General features: G+C 37.3%; 1 protein-coding gene across 3 annotated transcripts in view; it reads left to right on the forward strand.

The window, feature by feature from the left end:
• Positions 1-18527, forward strand: part of MTR (5-methyltetrahydrofolate-homocysteine methyltransferase) — a 51451-nt gene extending 32924 nt beyond the window's left edge. For all 3 annotated transcript variants that reach the window (XM_058021411.1, XM_058021409.1, XM_058021412.1), the window contains 12 exons: positions 1558-1658; positions 4078-4145; positions 4985-5105; positions 8174-8255; positions 9020-9118; positions 9901-9976; positions 11098-11253; positions 11944-12140; positions 15148-15348; positions 16036-16228; positions 16956-17068; positions 17201-18527. In XM_058021411.1, coding sequence (XP_057877394.1) covers positions 1558-1658; positions 4078-4145; positions 4985-5105; positions 8174-8255; positions 9020-9118; positions 9901-9976; positions 11098-11253; positions 11944-12140; positions 15148-15348; positions 16036-16228; positions 16956-17068; positions 17201-17293 — 1500 coding nt within the window. In that variant the 3' untranslated portion in view covers positions 17294-18527. The remainder of the gene's footprint in view (positions 1-1557; positions 1659-4077; positions 4146-4984; positions 5106-8173; positions 8256-9019; positions 9119-9900; positions 9977-11097; positions 11254-11943; positions 12141-15147; positions 15349-16035; positions 16229-16955; positions 17069-17200) is intronic.
• The last annotated feature ends 399 nt before the right edge of the window (positions 18528-18926 follow it).

An 18926-nucleotide genomic window follows, 5' to 3' on the forward strand; every position in this document is an offset into this window, starting at 1 on the left:
GCCTGTTGGACGTATGCCCAGAACTTGAGGACCTCCTTGCTTAAGACAGTTGAAATAAGTGTGCCTTAAATAGGGTTTATTTAAAGTGGTATGTGCTGTTGCCCATGTTGTTTGCTATCCAGCAAAGATTTTCCTTCTTATGTGCAAATCCAATTTTTTTTCTTTTGTATCAATCGCTAATGAAATCATCAGTAATTATTAGGTATGATTAGGTGTGATACCTAATGTGAGCCAGCATGTTTTGTTCTTCTCCTAGTCCTTGATTAATCTCTTACCCGATTCCCCAGCAGTATATTTTCAGCTGCAAAATTTTCTGTTGATTTACTGAGATGGCTGACTTACAGACCTTCATTTTGCTTCCTCTGTTCTCTGGACTTGTGTAAAACAGAAGCACTGGGGAGATACTAGATTTTAGTAAACAGCAACACTGGTGGAAATCCAGGGATTTTATTCAACAAATGTGTTAGAACCACAGGAAAATACTAATGTCACTCTTGGTAATATATCAAGATTTTTTAACCCATAATATTGCAACTACAAAAGCAATGTAGGTTCATGAAATAGAGAGCTGCTCTATGTGTCCAGAATTACAACATGCTTCATAGAAGGGTTCAGTCATCCAGTTCTGCCACGTGCGAAGGAGATGAGATACTGTCTGGAAAAATATTTTGTAGTTTCACATACAATATGCTCAGATTTCCACTTTATTTAAATTCTGTGCAATTTATGCAGTTGCTTACTGGCATCTGATGCTGCAGCAGCTCAGACATAGTACTGTTATAGCCTGGAGCTGTTCCAAATGACGGCAGTGATTATACAACTAAAAAGGTATTGCCAAGTCCTGTGTCCGGGTGGAGAACTGCTGTGGGAAGTTCCACTGTTGTGCTGCTGGCAGCACCCTTTGTCAGGCTGAATGCCATCTAGCCTAGGACCTGCTTGTGACAGAACAGCTTCCTTTCTTCAAGTTGATCCTTCTTCAGCCTGTTTGTTCGGCTTGGGTAGTCTGAAGTAGCCTGATCACTGCACTGAAAGCTCCGTTGTTATTTGTGTTGCATAAAAATGAGCCTCTTCTGCTTTTTCCAATTGCTCTAATTTCTCTTCTAAGTTTGCTAATATCCTGTTTTTCTCAGCATTGCATCAAAAGATTGATCTTGATGCACAAACAGACATGTAATTATAAGTATTCATACCCTTCTGTTCTAAATATTTAATCTCTTTATTGGCAAGGTGTGTATGTGGAGCAGAAGTACCTTAGGAGTTCAGTTATTGCACTGCAAAAAATGCTATCCAGATCTGAAATGGTTTTATGTGCTGTTTTGTTTTTTCAAGCACAGATTTTTGAATAACATCCATGCATTTTAAAAGAATAATTCATGTGCAAGTTTCTATTACTTGGATCTTTAAAGATGGTTTTTAATACTTACTGTATTATCTGTACTACACTTTGCAGTACTATAATAGAAGTCTGGGTCATGGATTAGGATTGCAGTGTTGAAGGATGTGTTCAAACATTCCAAGGCTTCTGAGTAATTTAACTCTTGCTGCTTTAACTTCCAGGATCCTTACCACGGTACAATAGTATTGGCAACTGTGAAGGGAGATGTACATGATATCGGCAAGAACATTGTGGGAGTTGTTCTGGGCTGCAACAACTTCAGGTAAAGAGACATCAGGTAGCTGAGAACACAACTGTAGGAGGGTTGGTAATTAGTACCTCTCTGTAGCTGTAGCTGTGGTGATAACAGAACTGGGCATCTCTTGGGAATTGTCCTCTGTTCCCCAGGCTGTGATTGGGAACACAGATCATAGCAGCTATTACTAAATGGGGAGGCAAGAGGGAATATTGCATCTTCCTTGAATACTGTTTTTCCTAATAAATTGACATCTGAGGTGATTCTGCAGTTTACCATCAATTGGAATATAAATGAGAACATCAATTTTTGTGTTTGTTTTATATAAGTTAAATATAATAACTGTAATATTTTTATAATATCTGAAGAAATCAGATATGACAGTTGCAGTAGACAATACTATATATGGCTTGTGTTGGGAAAAAATAGTCTTGTAAAATTCAAATGAATCTTGTAGTGTGTTTTTCACATTGTTAACTATGAAAAAAACTTGCTGAGGTATGTTTTCTTAAGTAAGAGATGAGATTCTCATTCTGTTTCTAAACTTCAAAAGTTAGAACTTCAAGAAAAGTCAGGTCTTTCATGGCCTGTGTACGTGCAGAAGGCTTGGCAACAGTGTTGGAATGAATGGTCGAATGGTCATGTTTCCATTAGTGTTCAAGGGTCTGTCAGACATTGTGCAAAGCTGAATTGATTTTGGAACTCTGTCTTACTGTTCATTCCTTTAGTTTAGTTTTGACTTTGGGTTGTCATTTGCTCTGGAAAAAGCCAAAATTATCCCTTTATTTCAAAACACAGTGTTGAAGTCAGTAGCAGTGCTGTATATATGCAATATATTCCATTAAATTTCTTCTTGAAATTCTGTTGATTGGATTCAGGCCTTCTTGCGCTTTATTTAGACTTACTGAAAGAAAGCCATAGTGTTCTCTGTCACTATGAATATGAGTGAGGCTGAGTGAAATCTACAGGCTAGGGTGGTTGACTTGAAGAAATAAAAACCTCGGCAATTGCTTGGGTTAATAGGAATAAAATGCTAAAAAGGGAAGTTCAGTGTCCTGTTTCATAAAATGTATGCTTTAATAAGGCAAACAAGCTTGGTGTGAATCATCTTATATTCCTGATGTAAGATATAATGTGGTGTTTGCAGGGGTCCCCAGGATGAGGTGAGAGATGAGTGAATTTGACTCCAAGTTTTTAGAAGGTTAATTTATTATTTTATGTACTTATATTATATAAAAGAATGTTATACTAAAACTATACTAAAGAATAGAGAAAGGATACAGACAGAAGGCTTAACAAGAATGATAATGAAAAACTCATGACTGACTCCTCAGAGTCCAACCCAGCTGATGGTGATTGGTCATTAAGTAAAAACAATTCACATGAAACCAGTCAAACATGCACCTGTTAGTAAACAATTTCCAGACCACATTCTAAAGCAGTAAAACAGGGAGAAGCAAACAGGTAATTATTATTTTCATTTCTCTCTGAGGCTTCTTAGCTTGCCAGGAGAAGAAATCCTGGAGAAGGGATTTAGGGATTTTTCCAGAAAATAGGACAGTGACAATACGATGTCCACAAAACATTTTTGTATTATCCAGATGCCTTCAGAAATGCTACTGTTGTGGGTAGCCTGGTAGGTGGCTCAGCACCACATAGCCATTCATTCACTTCCACCCAGCCAATCTCAGTGAGATGGGAAAAGAGGAAAGGAAGAAAGAAAGCAAGAAAAATTATGGGTGGAGAAAAGTAATAACTGAAGGCGAAGTGGAAGAAGAGAGAAGGAAAGAAAAAGCAAGTGATGCTTTTCACCCTTATCACCTCCTATGGACAGACTAGGTGCCTAGCCAGTTCCTGAGCAAAATATGGCTAACCCCTGCTATGCCTCTTACTCTCCCTTTTTATTGCTGAGCTTGACTTCATGTGCCATGGAATATTTCTTTGGTTAGTTTGGGTCATCTGCCTAGTTGTGTCTACTCGCAGTCTGTTTCTTGGAGGGGCTAGAGTAAGAAACAGAAGAGGCCTTGATTCTGTGAAAGCGTTGCTCATCAATAGTTAAACTTTAATTTGCAGAATTGTTTTGGCCACAGATCTAAAACACAGCACCATACCAGCTGCTGTGAAGAAAATTAACTCATCTCAGCCAGACTTAGTACAACCACAAAAATTTATTTTAAAGAAAAAGCTCCTCTTACACTTGAATTTTCATAACTGTTATGCCTTCTGGAACGCTTACTGAAAATTTTACCAGACTCAGACGTATTTCCTGTATAAAGATTCCCCAATTTCCCATTTCCCAAATGGTTTTAAGAGAAACAAACAAAAATCTCAATCTTAATTTCAATTTTTAGGTCAGTTGTTTACAGCAAGAGGAATGTATTTGCCCTGTAAAAGAAATTTGTTTTGCTAATTAAAGGATCTTGTGTCATCTCCTTTCTTTCCACAGAGTTATTGATTTAGGAGTCATGACTCCATGTGACAAGATATTAAAAGCTGCTGTTGAGAACAAAGCAGGTATAGAGAGACTTCATTAGTACTTCTGAATTGTTTGATTTTTAAATCACAATTTTTATTGCTGCTTATTGCATTCCGGTACTGTCTATGATTTGATCAAATTATCTTCAGAGAAATCAGAACTTCTGCTTTAACCATGTTAATTATTTAGCATTTGGCACTTCTGTGAAACTTAGCCTGAGGAATGTTTCAGACAGACACCTCTGAGAGAGATGGCGTAGTATTTCTTTTACAGATGGATAAATGGAGCCTTGAAAAGGTCTAACTAACTTCTTTTTGAGTCTTAAATCAGTAAAAGAACTTGGCATTTGGTCTGCCAGATCAGTGAGTGTGAAATCAGGAAGGAATTGTTCTAATAATGAACTTCCTGATACAACTTGCAGTTGCTTTGGAATAGTCTGCTGCATCTTGGAAAAGATGAATGGTGTGAAACATGGTGAAGTTTGAAAGCATTTGCTGTTTCTAAAAGCAGAACTTACAATTATTTTGTCTTATTTTCCTCTTCAGTGCTGAACTTCTGAGACTTGGAGCTTGCTCATCAAAAGTGCTGTTTATTTATTGCTGAAACTAGAGCAGTAGGTGTTCAGCAACTGTGAAGATGAGAAATATCTTAAACTGGGGATTTGGAATTGCTATCATTCTTGGAAAGCTTTCACTTTCTAATTGGGTCAAATGTCCCTTTTAGATTAGTGACTATCCTGCTTTTCATCTCATTATTTTCTATCTGATGCATGAAGCTATCTGATGTATGAAATAAACTTTTCTGTAGTAATTTCTGTGTCTTTCTAGAATGGACTGGCTAAAAGTTTTGTGCATGTGTGTTTGTAAATTTGCAATAGATATAATTGGCCTGTCTGGTCTCATCACCCCATCTTTGGATGAGATGATTTTTGTCGCCAAGGAAATGGAGAGATTGGCAATAAAGATTCCTTTGCTCATTGGAGGAGCAACTACTTCTAAGTAAGATATCTCTGTTGGGAAGATGGGCAGCTTCTATGCAAACAATATTATTATTATATATAAACAGATGAGCAGCTTCTATGCCAACAGTGTTATTATTATATATAAACAGTATTATATATAAACTATTTCACTAGTTAACTAATGAAAAAGAAAATTTATAGCCATTTCTTTCCCCCTTTCTCTCATTTTCCTGCAATACATACTGATATGTATTCACCCTAACATTGACTGTTATTTCTTGTTTCAGAAGTCCTAGATTATTGAGGTAAAATCTAATTAGTACATAACAAATAATGGACATCTTAAATGTTTAATTTTTTCAAGTATATATTATATGTGGAAGTACTGTGTTTTTTCTAAAAGTTTTGGCTCACATGGAAATAAATATAGTCCTGTTCTTCTGAGGGGTTGGATGATCTATTTTGATTCACTGAAGCATTTTAAAAATGCAGGATTTTGAGACTAGAAGTAGTTGACATCAGGGAGCTGTTATCTTTAGGAAGTTACTGTATTTTCCTGGATCGCTGTTCAATGTGGTGATGACTGTGCTGAGCCTCCAGTGCTGCTCAGGCAGGCTGGTAGGGGATAAAGCCCCATTGCTTGCCGTGAAGTACTTATCATGTTGATTTTGATAGACTGAGCTGTTAAAATCTTGTTCTCTCAGATCTGTTCAAATCAAATAATACAGCTGCTGTGATTTCCTGAAGACCATGTTGACAGCTCAGTGACACCTAGTATTAGCAATACTGCAGATGTGTTCTGGGCACGTATACCAGCCGTGGGTCACGCTTTGCTGGCTGATTAGTGTACAATATACTTGAGGAGGTGACAGCTCAGAAGACTGTAGAGGTCATTTTTTCTCTAACTGAAAGCTGTGAGCAGTGTTGCTTTCTTTATCAGAGCAGCACATACTGTATTCTGTAATTTTGGCTTTAGCAAATCATGTCATGATTCGGCAGACAGTGGAGAGTAGGATCTCTACCTGCCTTTATTGTTCCTGCATGTATAATGCAAGGTTCACTGTATCCCTTTTCTCCTTTTCCATGTGTGCCTCTTCCTGCTGCTTTGATACTGAGAGCAAATGTGGAGAATTTTTTCTTACAAAAACAAAGCAAAGCAAAAACCCCTCCCACCCCCTCCCCACCCACGAAAAAAAGACAAAAAAAAAACCCCACCAAAAATGTGGGGAGTCAACAGGAAGGCTTTATTCTAAGTGGAGGTCTTAGGAGAGCCTTTTCAGTTCTTTTCAGTTTTTTCACCCAGGGCATTGTGGCCTAGTAATTAATGTCAAGTAACCAGCATCAAACAGTTCTGCAGAATTTATTCAAAACAAGGAATGTAGCTAACAGGGAAGCTGCACTAGTTTTATCCTTGAATATGGAAATTACTAAAGGATATATGTATACTTTTGAGTACAAAAATTGATTTTATTCATGTGAATTTTATATCAATATATACTTGCACATATGCCCAGATACAATGCAGTGTCTATAAAACAATGTCCAGTAAATGTACTCTTTATGGAAGACTAGATTCTTAATGTGTATTTAACATTACTTTCCTAGTCTTCAATTTCACCTCCCATTTGCATTCCTAAAGTTTGTGTATATGTCAGAGGTTGCTAATGAAGAACCATCTGCATTTTTTTCACTGTAATAAATAGGCATTGTTATTTGGAATAAGGAGATCATGAGTACTTGGGAGACTGTATAGTGAGGTTAGTTTGAAAGAGAGAGAGAGAGAGAGGCTGGATTTAGTCTCCAGAATCCACACAATAAGAGTTTCTTCATAATTTACAGTAATGATGATTTTTTCCATTCATATTATGCTACTTTGGTAAATTCAGGTGCTGAGGAATAATGATGACATTCTTATTGCCATAAAATTTACTTAAACAAATAGAAAAGTTAGCATATAATGGTTGATACAGTGCCATTTTAGGACCATGTCTTCTTTTTTTCCTCTCTTCCTATCAAAACAGATGAGATACCTTTTTGTAAAAAATAGAGTTGCCAAGATCAAAAATGCATCTCCTAGAAGCAGGTTCAGGGGATGCTGGACAGTTGTTTACACAGCTGTGTTGCACAGTCATGAGTAAACTTCCATATCCAAGTGCTTTAAATATTTGACAGAACCTGAAGAAAAGGGGGATCTTACCTTTGTTAGGGAAGATTGCTTCCTGAGCTCTGGTTCAAGTTTAATTTTAGAAATGTTGTTTGACCTTAGTATATAAAAAAGCAAATTATAAGGCCTGTAACATCTTTGTTCCTACACTTGCTTGCAGAGTTTTAGTAGGACTCGGGACAGAACTCTTTTTGCATCACTAGAAACTGTTAGCAGTGTTGCTTTCTTTATCAGAGCAATGCATATTGTAGTAGATGTATTAGAGTCTATATTTTGTGGCTTCAGCAAGTAGTCTCATAATTTGACAGACTGTGAAGAGAAGGGTCTGTCCTTATTGCAATTATAGTTTCAATGCAAAGTTCACTGCATCTTTAAGGTGCAAGTTTGTAGTATTTGCTGGCCACTGGCAGAATTTATTGTTCAGGTGTATAGAGGACTTGTGCCTCTGATATTGAGAATTGGGATAATCATCACTGAATTAGGTTAATGCTAATCCACAGATCCAAAAATTAACATGCGGGAGGAAAAAATGTAAGATGAGCAAAAAGGATTAAAGAAATGGCTAGTTCTTGGTAGGCTTAGTTTGGAATATGCTTACTGATTTCTGAGACTCAAAACTAATGAGTTACTGATTTTCATTCAGCTGGTATGACGTTGAGGGAGTGTGAGTTGACACATTGTTTATGAAGTGTTCTGAAATCTTGAAGGAAAATGTTTATATACCTGTTATTAAAAATCTGTGTTTAATGATTCATGGATAGCAGATGGATGAATGAATTTCTTCTTTTGAAGTTCTGGTCTATGCATTAAGTCAGGATTTATTTCTCTGGGGATTTTGTCTGCTTTTTTTGTTGGTGGGTTGCTTGGGTTTGGTTGTTTTTTTTTTTTTGTTTTTTTGGCTTTACTTGTGAAGTGCTCACTCTTTCTCTTTTTCATTGAAGGACACACACAGCTGTTAAAATTGCCCCACGGTATAGTGCACCTGTGGTTCACGTCCTGGATGCATCCAAGAGTGTTGTGGTTGTAAGTTCTAAATTCTAGTTTCTTGTCCATCCAAAGATATGTGCCCTGTTTTTCTGTTGTCCCTTTCATCCTTTCCTCTAAGGCTTAGTGTTGTGGCAGAAAATTAAAAGGGGCACATCAGAGACAAGTGTCTAAATTACACTTGTTTCAGCTGTTTTGTGCTGTCACATGGTTCTCAACTGGCTTGTGGCAGTTATTGTCACTGGGCACTTTCATTTAAATGTCCATTACTCCAGTGAGGGTGACATTCACTGAGTCCTTGACTGTAGTTTTGTAGTGAAGACTGATGGAGTTCTATGTGTACTGCTGTTCTGGCTAATTTAAATATATTTCTGAAGTTAGATAGCAACATTCATACTGAGAAACATGTGGCTGGAGTTTTTTGGGATGGATTTTCTTTCAGAGAAATGGGTGGTCTTAGCTGCCAAATACATGGTGGTAAAGAGTAGGCCAAGCTGTATGTTGCTTCTGTGACTATTCAGTCTCTGAAGTTTTGGAGTATTCTCCTCTCAGGTCTTTACAGACCTGAACTTGGCTCTGCCAATGTTACCTGTGTAGTAGGGCAGAGATCTCAGTAATAATTGTAGTCTAAACATGGCTAGTTTGAATAGTTTGAATGGAGGTTGCAGATTAATGGTAAAGTTTAGTTTAGTGTTGCCAAGAGAGTCCAAAAGACAGGTTGCCTAGTCTGAAACGTAAACTCTGTCTTTCCCATAGTGTGTTACAGTAGGTACTTACTGCTTTTTCCTTCCTGTTCTTTTCAGTGCTCCCAGCTCTTAGATGACAGTATGAAGGATGATTTCTTTGAAGAAATATTAGAGGAATATGAAGAAATTAGACAAGAACACTATGAGTCTCTCAAGGTACAAATATAATTGATTATCTTGTTTGAAGTGGTTGGCACTTGCTGTTCATTATGAATAACTTGCTGTTACTCTTTACTGTTCAGCTCCTTGTGAAGACCTTCAGGTATATTTGTTTTGATTTAAAACATACAGTAAAATGGATTAAAAACTTCCAGAAGTGCTTATGAAATCAAATTTTCTAGCCTATAAGACTTTGCTATGTGACTCTTAACACATGCTTGGCAAATTCTTGGTTGTCCTCAATGGCTAATCAGTGGTATCCAGGACCTCCATGGAGCTGGCAGTCATGTCATCTTAATCAACCTTGGGAGACCAGTGCTCTCCTGGAGCAGTAGCAGGACATGTGGAGCTTCAGCTGGGATGGTGAACATGGTACTGGTAGCTTTTGCTGGTTCTGAGCCGCACTCAGTGAGAATTTTAAACGACCATGCTTTCCTAATGTCTTAGTCTTGTTTAGGTGAGTGATCAGAGCAGTAGAAGAATATCTTTCTCTGCTTGTATTTTAGTGTATTGTAAAGCAATAAAAGAACTTCTGGTGTAATTGAGAGGAACCAGAAATCTTGTAGGCCAGCTTCATTAACATTATACAGGCAAAAATAATGATCTGCTTGTGATGTAATCGTACTTTACTCATGGGAACTCAGTGTTGTGGAGACTGAAATTATCTGTTGTTAGATTTATTCTGAAGAGTATTTTGGGTAAAACTCTACCATGAAGTCTGCAGTTACAGTTTGAGTCTGAAAGGCGGTGTTCTGAAATTAACCTTTATGTCTATATAGGAAAGAAGATACTTGTCTCTACAGCAAGCTAGAAGAAAAGGTTTCCATAATGATTGGTTATCAGGCCATGTACCAGGTCAGCTATATGTTGTTGTTTGTGATTGCTGTGCCTTTATTGTATTTTGTGTGATTATTTTTAGTTAAAATATGCTTTAAACTTCAGAATGTAGCAGTGTAACAGCTTAAGTAAATTGGTATCTGTCTCAACTGAGATCTTTTTGCATTACTTTTAACATTGTTTCTGCTTTTTTACAGCTCATTTAAAAAATAAATTAATATTCAATAAATGTAACTGAAAAAATTCCCAAAACAATGAGTTACCCATCACAACATATAATCAAAGAGAACACTAATGACAGCTTTTGAAAATACTGTCTGCCTGGCTCATTACATTGCACACCTTACAGTACCATATTTGGGGAACACATGCTGTAACATGGCATTTTAATCAAATTCCTCCTTACACTCTTTCCTACCCTTCCCCCATCAATTTTTGTACTGTTTTATTTTTTTTAAATTATACTAGAAGTATAAACAGCATTCAGGTTGCATCCTGCAGTGATATTAATGATGCTTTCTGTTGTTTCATTTACAGGATTCAACAAGATGCTAATTTTCCATAGCTTGTCTTAATGTGTGACAAAGTATTGTACAGACAAAACAAGTGCAAAGCTTCTGGCTTTACACAGATGCATCCATCTTGCTTTATCACTTGTGTGTGTGCATCTAAACGTGCAAAAGTTCTTAGAAATTACATAAGAATTTACAGAAATATTCTGCAGTGTCATAGTACATGTCTGTGTATAGAAAGGAATTGGTAAATGTGGAAGGCCCATGAAGTATGTTAGGGATTGATAAGTTGTGTAGGTTTGTTTGGTCTTGTGTCTTGGCCAATATTCTGACCAATTAAATAAGTTCCAAAGTCCAGCAGCTAAAAGCTGTTTATTTACGTGGAAGAACAAAAGGCCTTAATTTTTCCATTTCAACTTTATATGCCTTTTATGCTTTTTTTTGGTTACCTTGTAACTGTGGATTATGGTATGACTTGGGAAAATATGACTATGAGAATTTTAGGACAGTCAGTTTGGAAGAGGTCATTTGCAGGGGTGGAAGCTGCTGAACATCACTTATACTGCAAATGTGAAAGCAATTTTAAATTATTTTCATCATGTCCAATTGTACTTCTGTTTCCTACAGTTAAACCAAAATTCATTGGCACAAAAGTCTTTGAAGATTATGACCTCAGGAGGCTGGTAGAGTACATTGACTGGAAGCCCTTCTTCGACGTCTGGCAGCTTAGGGGAAAGTATCCCAACCGGAGTTTCCCTAAGATTTTTAATGACAAAACTGTAGGTGAGTATTGAAATTGCATTTACTTCATATAACAAATGCTAACAGGCCCAATGTGCTGCAGTAAGATTCCAAATGTTTAATGAAATACATCAGGAATAGTACAAATACATGCAAAGAATGTCACTGAAATAATTTGTTCAAAGCAAAGCTTAGTGAACCAACTGTTGCCATGTGAGGCTGGAAAATAAGTGTGGAAAAATGCTCAGTCATCTTACTTAGCATTCACCTGCCAAAGCACAGGGAAGTATTTTATTAACATAAAATGGCAGCAGAGCACTTAATGTGTCTGTGGGTGAAGATGGCAAGCTCCTCTTGAAGCTATTCAGTAGGCTTTGAAATAGGTGATAAAAATGCAAGGGTGACACTGAAAGCAATGTTCTGGGTCTGCTGCACTGTGGTAATGTCGGTACATGCACCAGGTCTCTTGCTCATTTTATTCTGTGTTCTCTTCCTCTACTAGGTGCTGGCTGAAACATTTTGTTTGGGTTTTTTTATTCCCTAAGATATATGTTGTTACAGCCCTATGATCACACTACAATCTTCTATTGCTGTAGCTGACAGATCATTGCAGTCATTGGACAATTATGTGGAAAATGAATCAATCTTCAAACAATTCTTAAATCTATTTAGCCAGTTATGAAAACATGCCTTTTCTAAGGCAATTTTGTTGTTTATTTTGTTTTTTAATAGGTGAAGAAGCAAAGAGAGTTTATAATGATGCTCAAGATCTACTGAAAACATTGATTAATGAAAAGAAATTACAAGCCAGAGGTGTGGTTGGGTTCTGGCCAGCTCGAAGTGTTCAGGATGATATCCACTTGTATGCTGCAGAAGAGGCAGTGGGATCTTCAGAACCAATAGCAAAATTTTATGGTTTGAGGCAACAGGTACAGTAACAGCACATTTGTTAAGGGACTTTTCTTCCCCCCGAATTTCAGGAATGTAATAGAAGTGCCCTATTAAAATCTGTAGAAAATTGTTGTAATCTTTCTGCGCCATTGTTTTGTCATTTCTTTCAATAATAACAAGATTCTGTTAGTGATAAGCTAGGTCTTTGTATTGTAGTATTTTGCATTGTAATAGCTGTACAAAATGCTTTGTAGGTTTGACATCTTCAGATATGTTGTGCATTTTCTGTTTCAATTTTAAGATGTCCTAAAGCAGTATGTTGTATAAATTAATCACATGAATCTTGTTTCAAGATAAATTAGAACCTAATGAACCTTAGTTCTCTAATATCACTGGATTCTACTTTAGATGAAGAATTCTGCTTGAACATGTAAATGCTTAAACCCAGTTAGAATTTAAGAAACATGGAAAATAAAGCCCATTGGAGAGAAGTGTTTCTGATAGGCTTAATTTCTTTGTAAAATTCACTATATGAAGGGGCCATTTAGAATTATTTGGCAGCTAATTTTGATGGAGAGAATCATACTTACTTCGATTTGCAGTTAATTTGCTAGATTGAGCTTGCAAGATATTCTGCCTCTCCTTTTTCCCTGTCTTCTGATTTGGCTTCTTCATAGTTCACATATTCGGAGTCATCAAATGTGGCAGAAAAAGAGTTCAACTACCTGCATTTCTGGAGTACAGTACTCTGTGAGCACAGTCGTGTGCCAACATTGCAGAACCGTGCTAAGAAATATGTGGCTCTGTTGCAGTTCCCTGAGATGGACCCAGTGCATCTCGACAGTCCATGGCAGATGTTTATGTAAAGCGCTCTCAACAAGCGCCGATGTTTCAGAGACTTATGGCCTAGTTAAACATTTTGATATCCCATGTAAATCAACTTTACTACTCTTTCTTTTCCTGGCTTTTTCCCAGGATTTTCCCAAGGAAAATACCTGATTTGATGTTGTTCTTGTAATGCTTTTTATTATTGGAATACTGTTCTTTTCCTTAGCTTTTGTTACTTTGTATATCCCAATTACTCAGGCTTCTCTCAAAGGTTAAGGTCATGAAACTCTGTGTATATTGTTCTTCTGGACTCCATGTATTTTAGCTGCATCTCTTCCAGCCTGGTGTATACAGTAACTCAGGAGAGTTCTCAGCAGAGCAAAGTAGAAGAGAATAATTGTCTTCTGTTTCTTATATAAAATGTTCCTTTCAGTACACGGAGTTTTCTCCGTGACATTGATGCTAATTTAGGATGTGATATAAATCTAAAAGTTAGAGATGCATGTAATATTATCCTTATCTCTAATATTTGCAAATGAACCTTAAAGTTATTATAAATTTCACCTGTGGGGAAAAAGGATATTTTGTTAATTTTATGGTACTTTCTGTAACTGTGCAGGTTAATAGACAATTTTTCTTTGTTTTTCAGGGGTAGGAGTGTTTTATTTGCTTTTAAGATGCAGTTGGGAATGGGTGAAACACATTGCTAAAATATTGTCATTGGTTAAAAAAATTATTCTTCAGCTAAGTGATAGCCATTAAATAACTTTACTCTCTCTGTAAGTTGGGTAGATTTACAAGAACTGTGCCACTTCTTTACAGCAATCATGCTTCCACAATGAATGTACTGATATGATTCAAGATTTCTTTTTGGGTGCTCAGGTACCTCTTTCTGTTACCTTTCTTCCATTTTGGAAGAGGATCCAGTGAGCACTATAATTCCCTATTTCACAGAATCAATTAGTTGGAAAAGACGTCTGAGATTGAGTCCAACCTATGATTGAACAACCGTGTCAGCTAGACTGTGGCACTGAGTGCCATGTTCAGTCTTCCCTCAAATACCTCTGGGGATAGTGACTCCACCACCTCTTTGAGCAGTCTATTCCAGTATCTGATCACACTTTCTGTGAAAAAATTCCTCCAAATGTCCGACTGAAAACTCCCCTGGCACAGATTAAGACTGTGTTGTCCTGTTCTGGCAGTTGTTACCAGGGAGAAGAGACCAGCCCCCACCTGGTTACAGCCTCTGTTCAGGTGTTGTAGAAAGCCATAAGGTCTCCCCTGAGCCCCATTTTCCCCAGTTCTCTCAGCCACTTCTCACAGGATGAGTGCTCCAGAGCCATTACCTGCTTCATTGCCCTTCTCTGGACTTGCTCCAGCACCTCAGTGTTCTTCCTCAGTTGGGGATCCCAAAACTGAACACAGTATTCAAATGCAGCCTCACCTGTGGCAGGTACAGGGGAAGAATCACTTGTCCTACTGTTTGTGATGCAGGCCAGGGTGCCATTGGCCTTCTTGGCCACCTGGGCACCCTGCTGGTTTCTCTTCAGCTGGATATTGACCAACACCTCAAGGTCCTTTTCCCTTGGGCCCCTTCCCTTTGCATTAAACCCACTCGAACTTTGCTTAGGATCCAACTTTCCAGTACTGATACATACATTTTGTTTCTGCTTGTGTGTGATTAGTAAAAAGTCTGCATCCTGGGCACTGTTTTGTTTGGATCACTGAGCACATAGTTTGTAGCATAAGGAGTGTTTATGAACTCATAGCCATTCTACAGTGCGAGTTGCTGAAGAATTCTTCAGTTTGCACATCAGCCATCAGTTTTATTAACAAATGTGGAATCTGTTAGGGGTGGAGATGAAATATTCCTCCTCTTACCCAGTTGTTGGCACAAGACTATTCCTTACTTTGTAATAATTTTTTTGCAGTATAAGCTGTTAAATCTTAGTAGCTGTAAATAGAAGCAAAATGTGCATTCAGTGCTGCATCTCTCTTCTTTGATGTTTTGTTCTTCAGTGGTCCAAATGTCCTCAGAGTAAGAGAGGTGGTTTTCTTCTAACTACAGAAAAACTACCATGGCTCAAAGACTAGTTAGGTGTTTGTCAGAAATACTCTAGGCCCTTTAGTCTTAAAAATACTGGTCTTTAGCTTAATACTGCACTAATGATTTATTTTAAAATGTTCTGATTTATCGCATTGATTTTGTTACTTTAGGCTGAAAAGGACTCTGCCTGCACAGATCCATATTACTGCCTCTCTGACTTCATAGCACCCCTGGATTCTGGCATTTGTGACTACTTAGGGCTGTTTGCAGTGGCCTGCTTTGGTGTAGAGGATTTATGCCGTGAATTTAGGAAACAGGAGGATGAGTACAACATCATAATGGTGAAGGCACTTGGTGATCGGTTGGCGGAGGTATGAGTTTTTTTCCTTCCAACTTTCAGCAAACTTAGAGCCACTTCAGTACAATGCAAGTGGAGCTAGCTCTAGCTGGGGATTTCAAGCTATAGCAGGGTTTCAGAAATTATTGTTATTATTGTTGTTGTTGAAGATATTTACTGAAGTGGGAATTCTTCCTGAAGGGCAACTGGTGCTGGTAAATCACATAGGCTGCAGAAGCAGTTCAGAAAATCTGTTTCCCACTTTGAGCTAGAGGAAAAGTCCTCTGCTAAAAGGAGCAGCAGGACACACTTGTATCTGATTGTAGCATGGAGCAAGAATGATGTGGCCTTCCATAGCTAGATCTGGGCCAGACACCCAGATAATCAAGACCTAATGACCTCAGTGCTATAATGAAGTGTCGCTACCATAGGTTAATGTGTTTTGTCTTTTTGGGTTACTTGTCCACACCTTTACCTCTTTAAAGCAGGACAAACAAAAAAGCACATATGCCAATAAGAGAAGTAACTAACATGCTTGAATTAGCAAAATAAGTGTTTCATGTGAACTTTAATTCTTTCAAATATCTCAACTATGTTAAGAACTCTCTTTAAAATGAAAATGGGAATGTGAGAAAGCATCTGTCATTGTTAATCAATCAGCTATTGCATCGGTCTGTACAAAGTAAAAAATGAAAAAAATATATTTTCATTCTATTCCAAGGCATTTGCTGAGGAGCTTCATGAAAGAGTTCGAAGGGAATTCTGGGGTTACTGTAGTAGCGAGCAGCTGGATCTCTCTGGCCTACGCAAAATTAAATATGAGGGAATTCGCCCTGCCCCTGGATATCCCAGCCAGCCTGACCATACAGAAAAACTCACCATGTGGAAACTTGCAAACATTGAGGAAACAACAGGTAACTTTGCTTTGCTAAGATTCTTAAACAGCTTTTTATGTGAAATCAAAATTCCAACCAAAGAACAAATTGGCTGTTGCAGAATTACAGAATTACATTCCCAGTGCTTCTGGGAATTGCTGTCTTTTCCTTTTTATTCTCTTTTTATTTTGCCTCATTCAAGGAAGAATTTGCAAAACATTGCCAGTGCTTTTGGTGGAGGAGTTGTGTCCCTAATTAGCAGATTGCATGCAAACAGGGTTCTGCTGCACAGAAAAAATTTCTGGCATCCTTATGGTGGTAAGATGACATTTCAGATAGAAACAGGAAAAAAAGTCAATTCAGCAGAGTATTTCCTGGTCTGCAGGAATCCTGAGATGGTAATTTTTAAAAAGGGATTAAATCCATTTGTTTTCCTCTTACATTTTGCATGTCAGATGTTTCACTGTTACTTCCACAATTCCAAAAATAATTTTCAGTGCTTCAAAACTTCATTTGCCAAAATGTCCAAGTTTTTTCCTTCAAACCATAGAGTTACTCTACAGTAATTGTAATGAAAGTCTGTGGTATGTTTAAAGTTCTAAAGTTTTCTTAATCATTAAGTTGAAAAAGGGGTTGGTTTCAGCTTTCCTTGAAAGCTGCTTGGTTTTTTTGAGTTTGCTTGAAGCCACCCAACATGAAAAAAAGGCTCTGAATTTGTGCTTAATCTTAATTCAAAGAATAATAAAATCCTTATTGTCTTTTCCAGGAATTGGTCTAACAGAATCACTAGCAATGATACCTGCTTCTGCAGTTTCTGGCCTTTATTTTTCCAGTCCCAATTCCAAATATTTTGCTGTTGGCAAGATATGTAAAGATCAGGTAACTAACACCATCAATTGTAGTAGTGTCAGAGCATTCAAAATAATCTTATAAGCAGATGTCTTAAAAATTTTGTAAACATTTAAAGCTGGCGTTTCAAAATTTTCATCGTATTTTGTGATCCCTTTGCAGGTTGAAGATTATGCACTGAGAAAAAATCTGTCTGTGGCAGAGGTGGAGAAGTGGCTGGAACCCATTTTGGGATATGATACTGAACAACTGTGATATTTGTGGGTGAACTTCCTTTTTTGATGGTCTTGTTTGCCAGAAGGAACAAGAAGATTCTTCCCACTGGAAACAGCTTTCTTCCATCCACCCCAGTAGCTTGTCGGATTGTCTTAAATTTTTAATCAAGGAACTTAATATTTCACATCAAGTCTGCCTGGTGCCCTTGGCTTGGGACCATGAATGTATTTAGTTGTTCAGTCACAGCAGCATACTTTTATTTATTTTTGTTTTCACAAAGACTCTAGCACAGAAAGTAGGTGTAGGATGAGATGGGGAAACTGCAAAGCTTTCCTTTTCTCTGGAAGATTTTGAAATCAGGGGCAAGAATTTCTCTCCCATGGCTGTGGATATGCGTAGAACAGAATTTGACTTCTGTTATTTTAGTGTGTTTTGGTAAGTCCAGGGACAGAAATATGTTGCAATTCTTTTGCAAAGTCACAAAATGTTTTATACTGAGTGATCAAGAACAACTGAAGTACAACAGATCTCCTTTTAAAAAATCATCTGCTTACTGTTTAATCTTGTGCTTGGGAATACACATTCTTCTCAATGGTAGAACTATAAGAATAATACATTCTGGAGTAGTATCAGAGATCTGTATTGGGAAATGGGATGACAGAGCCCTTGGACTTGTCTTCTCTGTGCTTCCTCTTCCTTTCAGCAAGTCACAATCTGTCTCTTCTGTATAAAGGGTACTGGCACTTCCTACCTTTCAGTTAATGTTGTCAAGCTTAATTCATACATAAACAATCATTTGTACATGCAAATTATGACAGTAGCATATTTGCTACTGTAGACAGCTAGAAAGCTTGGAGCTGACTTTTACAAAATTTTAACCTTCCAGAAAACTGGATTTTAAAAGCAAATAGTGCTGTCATATGTAACAGCTAATATTGTAGACTATTCTTCAGATTTAACTGACTGTGCTAATCATTCATAGCTTTCAATAATTTCTGAAAAGTGTTTCAAGTATTATTTAAATGCTAATTTGTAAAATATTAGGACAGAACCCCCTCATTTTTTTGGTCTCTAATTGTAAACAAAAGACCAATATTGTAAGGAAGATCTTTTAATAGTTTATTGCAGTCTATTAATAGCTACATAATTTTTGTAATGTCTTCATCTAACTTTATGCTGAAAGACTCATCTTGTATCAGCAGTTTAATAAAGATGGTGTTATCCTATTAAAATCCTTTAAATGGCAACAATAAAATGTGTGCAGTAATCTGAACAGATAGTGTCAAAATTAATATGTGCTTGTACCATGAACCTGAAATTATAGAGGCTGCTATGGGGTTTTTAAAGTAGTTATGTGTGTTCTTAACTGAATCTTTTAGAATGGCTCATCCTTTAATGACTTACAAAAATAATTTCTAAATGGATCTCCCGTCCCCCTGCCTCCCTCCATGTCAAGGGACTTGTCACAAGTCCTTGCTCAGCAGCTGATTTTTGTAGTGGGAACAGTTTCTCACTAGAACACTCGTTTAGACTGCCAAAAATAAAGTAAAATGTTCTTAATATAAAAGATTATTTGTTCCTGAAATATGCAGCATATGAAAATTGCAGTCCTCTCTGCTGTGTTTTTGGTAATTGCACTTCTGCTGATCAATTTAATGCTTGGAATCTCTCC

The sequence above is a fragment of the Melospiza georgiana genome, chromosome 3 (assembly GCF_028018845.1).
Source record: "Melospiza georgiana isolate bMelGeo1 chromosome 3, bMelGeo1.pri, whole genome shotgun sequence".
NCBI classification, from domain to species: domain Eukaryota; kingdom Metazoa; phylum Chordata; class Aves; order Passeriformes; family Passerellidae; genus Melospiza; species Melospiza georgiana.